Source organism: Crinia signifera, chromosome 4 (genome assembly GCF_055691185.1).
Source record: "Crinia signifera chromosome 4, ASM5569118v1, whole genome shotgun sequence".
Classification (NCBI taxonomy): Eukaryota; Metazoa; Chordata; class Amphibia; order Anura; family Myobatrachidae; genus Crinia; species Crinia signifera.
The window spans coordinates 175,149,320-175,162,553 of NC_139220.1; the positions used below are offsets into that span (position 1 = coordinate 175,149,320).

A 13,234-nucleotide genomic window follows, 5' to 3' on the forward strand; every position below is an offset into this window, starting at 1 on the left:
CTTATCCTAAAATATCCACAACCTTTCTAAATAAAACAACCATTACCTAACTTATACAACCCCAACTTAATATAATGACAACTTTTTTCATTTGTGCTACTCTATTTGCTTCAGAAAGTACAATTCAATTGACCTAACAAAACCACAGACCACAGTGGATTAGAAGCTATTCTATTAAAATATATTTAATGGTGTTTTTCCAGAAACAGCATCCAATTGACAGCATAGAAACAGCACAGAATCAGACAGCTGGATACTTTTATTTGGTTGGTTTGTGAGTTTAAGTGGCAATGGAGAAAGTTGTAGGAAAGCATAAGGAGAAAAATATAAAGTGAATGCTAACTGTTGTGAGTTATTTTTAGTATTAATGTCTTGGTTCCTGTTCCCTATATTGTCGATTTTAGGTGGATTTTTGTGTGTGTGTGTATGATTATATGTTTGTAGTTTAATTTTCTGATTTACCAACTTCAATCATGTCTGGTGAGAGATATAATAATCCTGTATAGCCTACTTTTATGGGTGAGAGGAAATAATAAGGGTTACCCCTGTTCTCTTATGTTTTTCTTTGTATATTTATTTGGATGTGTTAATAAACTTGTACTTAACCTGTTAATAGTCTAGACCTGTCATAGACATTCTGTAGAATTTACGGTAAACGGGTCCTAAAAACAGATGTCCATGTTTGTATCTTCCCATGGCTTAGCGCCATTTTGATTTTTGATTCACATTTGTTTCAATGATTTTGGTGTTTGAAGTTGATAATCTAATTGCAAAGCTAAGGCTGCTGCACCTAGGGTTTCTTATTGTGCCACTACACATCCCTTCACCATCTGCTCTAACATCACACCGTCCACAAGCACTCTATACCCACTACCTTGGTTTCATCATTGACTGTGCCGTCAGCTTACTTCAAACATCCAAGTTCCTTACACAATCACATTATTTACAAACCGCTCTCATTCTGGGGGAGAGTTCTCAAATCTTCTGCCAAAGCCCTTCACTATCTTGCTTTAGTTACTGTACCATCCTATCTGGCCTTAACTCCACCATTCTATTATTGCTATTATCTGTTCCAAATTGCCATGGTGAGACTGATCTCCTGCTCTCACCCTTCCACATACAGGTTGAGTATCCCTTATCCAAATACTGTAATTCTGAAAACCATACATTCCAGAAAGTGAGAAAAAAATGTTCTTGCTAGAAGCACTACTGAGGACATCTGCACCAGCACTACTGGGGACATGATATGTAACTAGCATTACTGGGGTCATCTCACCTGTGCTCTACTTTATCTTCAGTCTCCTCAACAATTTGGACACCTACTTCAGAACTGATGCTGATTTTAGTTCTACCAGCTATACCCCTATTTATGCTGTATTTTATCAACACACCCTGTACGTTACCTTGTAATTTGTTTTTTTGTTTGCTATGTACGGCGCTGCGGACACTTTGTGGCGCCTTATAAATAAACATACTACTACTACTACATCTGTAACAGCACTACTCGGGACATGATATGTAACTGGCACTAAATATGTGCAAGAAAATGATTGCTTGGCATTTAAATTCAGTACCTGAGATAGTACACAAACTTTGATTCACGTTTGGAAACCTTTTTTTTTTATGCACAAATACAATATATTTGTGTGTATTTCATGTGTTTGTACAACATAAATGCAAGATACCTCAAGAAACATCATTGAAATATAAAATATTCTGAAATACGGAATAATCCAATTTCCAAAATTCTTCTGGTCCCGAGCATTTTGGATAAGGGATACTCAACCTCTATAATGTATTACCCAATTATTCAATACATCCAGAACTTAACTGGCACTTATTGAACACCCTTACCTGACCTATGATCTGTTAAATGACCACACAAAATCCCCCCATCTATTGTACTTCTCCCTGACTTTACATTCATTCTGGATTTCACTAGATCCAGTTACCTCAATATAGCCCTTTACCTATTTACCTATAGACTAATCTATCATAAACATGGTACTACAGATGGAGCAGGTCCCATCCTGGCAGGGGATGGCGCTGGCGACGCCAGCCGCCATCCCCTGCCAGCGCCATATCGATGGCGAGAAGGGGGCGCGCGTGCATGAGAGGCGCGCGCGTCCCCTTCCGACGGTGCTTTCATCCGCTCCCCCGGGTCCCCGCCGGCTTTTCGCCGATAACCCGGGGTCCCCGCCGACTGCCCGCACCCCCCCTAACCCTGTCCATCTCCCTGAGGCGGAGACGGACAGGGTTTCCGTCGCCCCGTCGACTGAGACGCACGTGCATCTCTGATGGCTGGCGAGGCTGCTGGCGGATCGCCAGCGGGGACGTTCTGGCGATCCACCAGCCAGGATGTAGCCTGCCCCATCTGTATCTACAGATGCACAGTCAACTTAAATGTAATTGTTCCATATTTATGTATGATTGTATGTATTTATGTATGATTTGTCATGCTAACTGTCCAGCACTGGTCACCTTACACAAACAATTATGATTGAGCTGGGATGGTGGAACCTTTGACCATCCAGCCGCTGTTAAACTACACATCCAAGCATGCCCTGCAACAGTTTTAGCATGGCCAAATAGCAAAGCTGGAGCAGGGCATGCTGGGATGTGTATTTAGCAGCAGCTGGAGGGCCAAAGATTCTTCACTCCTGTGATATAGGATACCAAATGAAAGTAATGATGAAAAGGTGCAAACATTCTTATGGCATTCAGGTAACTTTTATCTGCAGCACAGTGAGACACTACTGTAGTTACTGCTGAGAAGCAGGTACTTACCCTCCTGAGGAATGATGCATAGCGTTACACTTAGCCCTGCATCTTTAATCAGTTTAACAATATCTGCATGAGGCATGTTGATGATAGATTGGCTATTCACAGCTAAGATCCGGTCTCCAACTTTTAGTTTTCCACAGCGGTCGGCAGGGCTTCCCTCAATAATACGGCCAATTTTATGTGGCACAGCTGTAAGAAAAACACAGCAGTTAGAAATAGGAATCTGTTGGTTTATGTTTATCTATGTAAAGGTTACTTTGTTTAAGAAATATATGTATCTAAAAAAAAAAAATCACACACTGTAAGTGTCACCATATTTTTCCAATTTTTATTCCAGCAGAAACAATATTTGACATGATTATGCATTAATCATTTCTACAGGGAGAGCACTTTCGATAATGTTCTTAACCTGCAAAATACTTCTAGTAACATTGGAGGAGTATTTTGTGCTTTTGAAAAACTCCTCCACAGTGACTGATGCTGTACATGCCCGCAATGACAATTTGTGAAACTTCTTGGTGCAGGATGGAAGCTGGGGGAAAAGTATCCATTGGATCCCTCATTTTCAAAAAATGCTTGCATAGGAAGAAAGCAATTACGACCATCTGAGAATTGTGGAAGCCTTCAGGACCAAGTTTAGAAAAGTGACACTATTTGGAACTTGGTGTATAGGTTTAAGATTACGGTCCCCATTAACAATAATGAGGACTGTAAGTAAGGATTAACAATAATAACTACTCCAGGAGATTTCTGTGAGCATTGATACATAAAATTCTGCAGGAACTTTAGTAATTAAAAATAAATCTTTTTATTAGCGATTTTAATCATGAAATTGCAAAGAATACGAAAAATAGTTTTAAAGCATAAAAATAACAGAGAAGACCAGATTCCAATTTACAAAAAGCAGGGAAAGTTCAGGTACTGTACTGTAGCTGTACTGTAGCCTGAGTTATAGAATGCTAACTAGAATGCAACAGGTCCTTAATATCTAATATTTGATAAAAGACGACTTTAAGAGGTTTGGTGGAGAAGACAAAGAAATGGAGAAGCAAAGATAAAGAAGAGAGCAGCCTGAGCAGAGGGAAGGGCGGTAAGAGGGAAGGGGTTGCTGCCTCATGGTGTACAAAGTCAAAGTTGAATAGTTGTCAGCTGGTGGTTAGGGGTGTCTCACATGGCCAAAGTGGTAGGGTATGTCGTGGCAGCTGTAGCTATAGTGCATTCCATGAAAAATATTCCTCACAATTATTGCAGTGTTATGAAATTAATAACATTAATCGTCAATCATTTAAAAAAAATTTAACATCATCAACAAAATGGGGCGATTTTGATTAAATCATACATGCTGAACATGAATTTGGCTGCAAAATCTTTTATACTTTAGTCTTTTTTTATTTGAAAGTATTTAATTTACCAATGTAAATTAACTGAATGACTTAAAGATGAGAGAATACTACATAAACAGTAACATTTCATAAGAAAAAATTTTTTTTGACAAACATTTACAGAAATATAAAAAAAATCCTTAAAATTGGGCAGAGGTATAAAGAGATATTTTTAGGCCTTAATAGCAAAAGTGTACCAACTAACACAGTAAAAAAGAGCAGCCTTTGTTAATTATTACTAATGTTCCTTAGGGGTAGATTTATTAAGCTTAGTAAAGTGATAAAGTGTCTGGTTTTTATCACCGGCCAATCAGCTCTTACCTGTCATTTTTTAAACCAAGCCTGTAACTTCACAGTTAGGAGCTGATTGGCCGGTGATAAAAACCAGATACTTTATCACTTCACCAAGCTTAATAAATCTGCCCCTTAGTTATTAAAAGTAGCTAAATAAAGAAAAAATCATTAATTCTGTGTATGCAACAAAAACAATACAAAAAGAACTACAGACCTAGGTACGGAGTAATGCTGCATTCACAGGGCGGGAGGCATTATGCAGAAATATTGCACCCCAAAAAAAAAGTAAAAAAATTTGTAAAAAAAGTGTTAACAAATTGTTGTATCGCATGTGTTGTGTCAGTTATGCATACCTCAGTTATTTAGTATAAATGATTTTGAAAGCATTTTATCCAATATGGACCACATATCTTTCCATCCTGACATGAAGATACAGCAGCAATATGGCAGGGGTGGCACTTGTAGCATTAATGTCATGGCAAATAGCTTACCCATGGGTTCTGTATGAGAAGCCTTTTTTTTACCAGCAGAGATGGCTATGTAAAGGGACAGGCTCCCTGGTTAATACAGTCCTTTAAATGGCCATAGAATGCAAATAATAGATGTTTATATTCAATGCTACATTTCTATCCTAGCATGATCATCAAATGCTCTTTAAAAAAATTCCTCAAAGCACAGAAATATTAGTATTTCTTTATTTTATATACAGTTAATAGCTGAGCAGTCTCAGTCTAACATTGCACTTGGAATTACTTGGAACTTATTTAAGGTGAAATCAAGAAGGAGCTGAAGTCCTTTGTAATCCTGATATATTTGTTGTAGGCCTAAAAGATTAGCCTATGACGGTGTGATGGATTTACAATTTAGGAACAGTTCTATAGACAGGACCTTTACTGAGTAAATGTACTCACACATATTTGATTTCAAAAGATACTCTATGGGTACTATGGCCCAATTAAATTTATTATAGGATAGAAACAAGAAGTCAAGCTCAATATTGATCACACGTAATGGAAGGAACAGGGGATAAAGCCAAGAAGCAAAATCCATTCTATATGAATTACGGATTAGAAGTGCTCTGACAGCAATCATTAAGTAGTGCAAAGATGTTGAAGAATAGAACCTAGGTGCATAAAGCTATAATATACCAAACAGAAATAGTGGGCAAAAGAATCTAAAAATCTTATACACAGATATTGTTCATTAGAGCCAATTACATCCCAACATGTATGAAAAAAAGAAAAGTGGACGACCTGGTGATTAAATAAGGGGACTGCTGAGGCACATTTCACGGGAGCTTGATAGACCAAGAAAGCTCAGCTCGCTAATGTATCAACAGAAACTGTGTCTAGGAAAGGGGGGTAATTCAATTACGGGTAAAGACAACTGCCCAGCCGATTTAGTGAGGCAAGAGCAGCACTTTACAGCAGCTCAATTTCGCTCTAAATGATTTGCTACCGCATAGGGTAGAGAACACCTTTGTGAAAATTCAGGATATGACTTTATGGGGGAAATTTACTAAAGGAAATTTGTAAAAAATAGGTGTATTTGTATCCAGAAAAACACTTATTTTTGACATTTACTATTCCGAATATACGGCAATTCGTATTCGTATTGATAGCACATCAATACAAATACAAATTGCTGTATTTTCGGGATAGTAAATGTCAAAAATAAGTGTATTTCTGGATACAAATACACCTATTTTTTTTACAAATTTCCGTTAGTAAATTTCCCCCTATATGTCTGTGAGAAATGCTATTCACATCTATATAATACTTGCCTACCACCCACCAACCTGCTAGTTATATTTTGGCTGTTTGCTGAGCATGACTATAGAAATTCACTTAATATGACCCGGTTGGGATACTCAAGGACTGAAGTTTAGAGAACCACAGGTCTATAAACATATCCATTATAATTAATGTGTTTGACCATTTCAGCTCCATCCTTTCATCAACAAGTTCATAAAAGCAACAATAATCAGGGCCAGTGTAAGGCTTCTCGGCACCCTAAGGAAAACTTCAACCTAATACTGCCACCAATAACCACTTTCATTAGGGCCAACAGGGATGTCTACCTCATAAGCATCCTTAATATTGTGATTAGAGGCTCTGAGCTCCAGATCCTGGTGCCTAATGGTACAGTGGATATGAATCCCTGCAGGCATTATCCAAAATGTAATGGAAAACCTTCCCAGAAAAGTGGGGACTCTTAAAGCAAGTAAAGGCAGAACCAATTACTAGAAGTGACAAAAGAGTGGTGGGAAGATACACACTTTTGGATCTTTCTGGGGTTCCTTATACTATGGAGTACAGAAGCTGATGTCATATTTCTCCATCTGCATCAGGATCCGGGAGGTGCAGTAAGGAGTACGCAAAGCTTCACCTGCCAGAATGATTAAAATTCCCGAGCTTCCCCAGCCATTGACCTTACCGCACACATCACTGATCAGGATATGGTCACTTATACCATATTTAAAAAAAAAAAAGTCTGTGTATGTGGACAAATTAAAAGAGCACAATTATCTTGTTTGGACACATTCAATAGGACACCTACTGTAATACTTATTTCTTTCTGCTCTATAAAATAGCTGCATATGCAATTATTTCTATAATTCTAATATATGATTACTTATCTGACACGTAACCTTCTTGGTTTAACCTTTACAGTATTTGGATGCACAAGCACAAATGAGAAAGACTGGTATTTTACTAATTGGAGCAATATCTTTGGAGAACTACTATGATTTTTGTATTTCTATAAATATACCATACATGTATATACTTTTTATTGTAAAAATCAAGGGTCTACACACTTCTAAAGCTAAAGCACATACATTGCCCGGTGCCTTCCGATGGAACACTGGTCCCACACATAATATTTCAGAGGCCGCAGCACTCAAAGGACCACACCAAGAGATATACAGTAGCTAAAAGCTCTGATGTTTTTGTGTGACATACTGTATGGTTGTAATGTGTAGATGTCCATACATTTGGGCCATGTACAGCAATGTATAAGGAATTATGTGCTGTAAAAGAAAACATATTTCCAAATTAAAATGACTGTAATATACTATACAATGAGGATGGATCTTTTTGTTATTTGATAAAGGATTAAACCCCTATGGCTGGCCTGGCCAACTAGTGGATCTCTAGCAGTTGTGTAACTACAAGTCTCAGCATACCCTGCAACAGTTTTACTACAGGAAATGCTAAAACTGTGGCAGAGAATGGTGGGATGTGTACTTTAAAAACAGTTGGAGAGCCACAGGTTGCCTGGGCCTGCCCTATGGTTTTAATTAAACTGGCAATCTATTTTTAGGTCTATCATAAAAATAATTTCTTGCTCTTGTATAGATTCTAACTCAAATTTGCCACTATTTTCTTTACCGTTAGTTTTGAAAAAAATAAAATAAAAACAACGTAGACACAGGAGGAATGGAGCAAACATAACTATAACAACAATGTAGACAGTGAGAATTAAACATCAAAATGTCACATTTAATGTCGACACACTTAAATGTTGACAGATTGCATATCTACATAGTCAATCGACAATAGAAACATTAGGGATAGCACTACCATTAAAGTTACATTTAGGTGTTAACATTTGGAACATGTCATCTTTTTTCAAGTGTCAACATGTTGTAAGTCAACATAATATAACATGTCATCTCCTTTGACAGAACACCTGTCAACACGACGTAATCTACAGTATGTGAACATTCTGAACATCGGCAATACATACTAAACCCATTCAAAGGTCATTGTGGCTTATTGTGAGAATGGCAAAGTATACCCAGGGCTATTTTTCAACAGGCTCCAGCAGTAACTGAGGCCCTTATTCTAGTTCACTCTTTCTGACAAAATATTTCTTAGATGGACAAAACCATGTGCACTGCAGGTGAGGCAGGTGTTACTTGTGCAGAGATAATTACATTTGGGTGGGGTTTTACACCTGCCTCACCTGCAGTGCACATGGTTTTGTCCATCTAAGAAATATTTTGTCAAAAAGAGTGAACTAGTATAAGGGCCTCAGTTCCTGCTGGAGCCTACTGAAAAATAGCCCTGAGTATACCGGTAGTTATTTAACATTGTATTCATTTCTAGTTATTAGAAATCTGCTGCATCACTTGCAACCTTATTTTCAAAGTGTAAAATACAAGTTAATTTAAAAAGCAGAACTTAGCATTATTTTCAACATGGCCTGAACTCAAATGTGCATTTCTATATTCTCTATTAAAATTCAATTTTAGTGGTCTCCAAACAAAACTATACTATGATAATACACGTGAGATTAAAACAGAAAAAATGGTTTGTCTGTGCCACCAAGATCAAGTTTATTAGAAACACAGCGGGGAAATAGTTTTAATTGAAAAATGTAATTGTACTCAACTGACACCACCAATCACCTTGCAAGGTTTAGTAATGGCTTGTTTTTTTACTCTTGTGTAATGAGTGTAATAAAATGAACTTAAAACCTTCATGGACTAGAGTGAAAAATTACAGAAGTATCCATACAGCACATACTTGTATATAATTTCATCATGCTTAGACAAACTCAGCATGCAATGTTACTATAAAAAAAACAAGCTGGGTACACACTAACATTTTTGCAAACGATATGTACTATAATGATATAATTAAGGATATTATTGTGCATATCATCTAGTGTGTACCCACAATATAATTAATGATGCGTGCTTCCGTGGGTCGTTGACAGTTCCTGTTGCCTGAACATGCAGTCAGATCTGACTACATCTTCAAAGTCTGCATGTTCAGTGGGGAGTCGGGTGACATCACTGAAGAATATCATTAATGATATCGTTCAGTGTGTATGCGCACACAACTTATTTCGATTAGTGAGAACCCAGATGTAGTCCAACTAACAGGTCTACTTGTCTGTGAAGAAAGAAAAGGGGATGTGGGAATGGATCTCCGTCAATGGTTGGACTGGCTTATCGGGTTACAGAGGAAATCTCTAGTGGACCCCACAGTCTCCTCTAGAGTTTAGACTCCAGACGGTACACTAGAAATGTATATATACGTACTGTATATACAAGGGTGCATCAATAAGTACCTGTGTTTGAAGATAGGTGGCGTTGCTGAGGAAAGTTGGTATTACTATCGTGTGCTACCATCTTTCAAACAATGCCATACCACATTTCAGATTGATTCCTCGGTTAGTTATTTTCTCCACCACAACAATGCATCAGCTCCCTCATCCGGAATTGTTGCGGCCAAATTGCATGATTTGCACTATGAATTGTTGCCACATCCACCTGACTCTGCTCCCTGTGACTTATTTCTGTTCCCTAACCTGAAAACAAGGCTCGCAGGAAAAAATTCATCTCAGACAAGGAGGTCATCATCGAGACAGAAGCCTACGTGAGTTTGACAAACCATAGTTTTTAGAGGGTTTAAAGAAATGGCAGGAACGTTGGGAAAAGTGTAATGGCGTGAAAGGAGATTATGTTGAAAAAGAAATAAAAAATGTTGAGAAAATTTTTCGTCTTCATTCTTAACGTATACATACATGTTATATTATACAGCACAGGACTATGGTGTATTTACTGCAGTGTATTGCTGTTATTAAACTGGCACATTATACGGCATGTACTAGCAGTATTTATCAAGGGGCCCAGTCCATGTTCTCTCTAATGGTATGCCAAGCCTCTAAACATGGGCTTCTACCATTGCATTTCCCGGGGGGTCCATTATGCCCCGGGTCCAGCACTGTCTCCATTACAAATCATGTTTAACTTTTAACAAATTCAAAAGAAAGTAAGGATAAGATTGAAGATTGATATATTTGCATAGTAGAAGAAAATCTTAGTTTGGATTAAAATTAATCTTTAAATATTCTGTGAAATTATTGCATCCCCTTTGCCTGAAGACATGTCACTGATTCGGATTTAAAAGGTGAAATGCATAAAGCCAAAGTAGTAATATATTAAAATACTGTGTGGTAAATATAAGTATACTGGGTGAGATGATGAATGCATTTATGTTTAATGATATTTGGACAAGTGCATATTTAGGGTCAAATGTGTGCGTGAAAGGGCATGTCTCAATTGTGTCAAAGGGCAACTTACACAACAGCATTTTATCAGTAACACCACATCTTCACACAAATCACGTGCACTGCACAATGTGGTGGCAGCTCTACTGATCATATTATATACCAGTACTATTGTTGTAATAATTTAATATACTTGCCATTAGGAGGGAATATTCAGGCAACCAGAACCCCCCCCCCTCCCCCTGCATTTGCCTATGCTTTGTATGAATAGCAAACTAGCAGAGATGGTTGTGATTACATTGTGTTATGTGTAAACCTTAATGTGCATTTATATAATAATCAGTAGCATTTTTACTATACTTACACTCCAAACATTATTCTACTTTAACTTCTTCCTGTACAGATGCATTACTGCCTCACAGTGCTGAGGTCATGGGTTTGATTCCCACCGTTGCCCAAAACGTGCAAAGTTTGTATATTCTCAATTCTCGATTGACCCAACCAACCTCCCTACCTTTGTATATTCTCACCATGGTGGTGTGGGTTCCTGGGGTACTCTGGTTTCCTCCCACAGTCCAAAACTATACTGGTTGGTTGATTGGCCTAGTGTGTATGTGTCTATGTGTTTAGGTCAGATTAGATTTCCCAAGTGGTTCTTATCTGCCATCAAAGCTCTATGGTTGAAAGTTCTATGTAACATTCTCCCAAAGACTTTTTATTTATTAAGTCAGTAAAATATGTCAACAATACAAAAAGTTATGGTGGATTAATCTATTTATAACCGCCACCTTTAACAAGCAATTTAGCATTTTTAATAATTCCTTTACTTTACATATAGAAAACTCAATATTCCACCACTCAGACTAGAAACTGCATTAATTATGATTTGCTCTGTAAAATACATTTAATTTGTTTTATTAAAGTAAATAAAAAATGCTGTAGCTGAGAAGTAGTCTACAATATGGCACCTTGAGTTATGACATACCTATTGTAGCTCCCGATTCTGGTCGGTTCAAAGAACTGATTATTACAAAACCAAATCCCTCGTTCTCCTTCCGATGGATGACTACGTCACCGGACTGTGAGTTCTGAGAAGAGGTGCCCTCAGGAGGAGATGTGTTGCACTGTGCAGTATGGTTGCTGTTTGGATATGCAGAGTCACTTCTCGGAGAGCTGTGATGTGTTGACACGGAACCAGGACTCCTGCCATTTTCTGGGCAAGTATCACCTATAAATAAGTACATATAAATCCCTCAATATATATCAGCTTGAAATGAGCAAATGCATAATAACCAATATAGTTTGCACACTCTTGATTATCCATGAATCCAATCTTTTGATGCAAAATCCTGTTATTTTCTTACTACCTCATGTTATGGCGGTTACACAGAAGACCTGATGACACCCCCCTTTTCAAGATTATGACATATTTAAAAGTACACTGTCCCATAACAATTTTAAATGCATGACCATGTAGCCAGCACTTCCAATTACATATTTTCATAAAATTAAATCTGTATTCGGACACGAAAGCATTCCAATGCTAAAGCACTTTTCAGTAACACATTTGATTTGTGCATTTCAAAACCATGAATATTGGCTGATTATTTGCACTTTCCTAGAACTTGCACACTGATCACTGTAGATCCTCTTGAAAAGTAAATCTGTTGTGTGACGTTGCTTCAAATAGGGGACAGGTCTTTTTTTCCCACTCCCCCAGTCTCTATTGAAGACATAATAATTAAAAACTTTGAATAGAAACAACAGTGAGTCAGATGTAAGTTACATTAAAGCAGGGAATTAATGAATGGGTCCAAACAAATGTTGTGACATTGACACATGGAAAAACAATCAGTTGTATAGCTGTGCAATAACAGAATAAAACAAATGTGTGTATTGCACCTATACAGAATATTGTCCCCTTAAGGAAAAAAATATTTATTTATTTTGTTGTCTGTGTTATTAATTTTTTTTGTGCTGTGTAATACCGATGCTGTTCCAATGCTGTGCCCACCACATACCTATAGATAGCACCTTCCGTCTCACAGTAAGGTTGACTTGTCCATTACGAGCAGCGTTATGCATGAGATCAATCACATATCGGTGGGTTTTGCCAGCAACTGGGATTCCATCTACATATATCAATTCATCACCAGGACGTAGGCGGCCATCTCTGTCTGCTGAACCCATGGCTATTACTGCGCCAATTAAAATCTGAAGGAGAAAAATTTTGAATATACAAGTCACACACACTGTATCATTATCTAGACAAGATTATTACTTTGCAAATGTTGAAATATATTTTAAAAGCAAAAAACATATCACAGTATTAACGTTGGAACGTCTTCATTGTGACTGACAGGATTAACCAACTGTGCAGTCATGTTTGTGACACCTTTGGAAATGGAGCGAAACATCAGCAGAGTCCCAATGCACAGAAACATGACTCTTCCCACTCGATTGAGAAATATTTAATTTTTCCTATATCATTTCAGAATTCCATAAGGAAAAATGTTGACATTCCATATCTACGTGGAGCCGTTTGTCATGGCTTAGCACTATTTATCAAAGTATAGCTTCCTAAAGCTGACACCTCTTGCTCCTGTAGAGATTTAAACGATTGAAGCAAAAAAAGTGTATCATTGTCATGCTGGGAGTGCCATGGACTGGTTTTCTAGTTCTAGAAATCATTCTCTGCTTCTGGGAAGACTGTAGAAGTGAATAATCATTCAACCTTCATTGGCCTTTCT

General features: G+C 37.6%; 1 protein-coding gene across 10 annotated transcripts in view; it reads right to left on the reverse strand.

Annotated features, from left to right (window-relative positions):
- The window catches only part of MAGI2 (membrane associated guanylate kinase, WW and PDZ domain containing 2), an 838,547-nt gene that overhangs the window by 89,797 nt on the left and 735,516 nt on the right, over positions 1-13,234 (reverse strand). For all 10 annotated transcript variants that reach the window (XM_083183055.1, XM_083183056.1, XM_083183054.1 and 7 more), the window contains 3 exons: positions 12,506-12,698; positions 11,470-11,712; positions 2,788-2,973 (listed from right to left, as the gene is read on the reverse strand). In XM_083183055.1, coding sequence (XP_083039181.1) covers positions 2,788-2,973; positions 11,470-11,712; positions 12,506-12,698 — 622 coding nt within the window. The remainder of the gene's footprint in view (positions 1-2,787; positions 2,974-11,469; positions 11,713-12,505; positions 12,699-13,234) is intronic.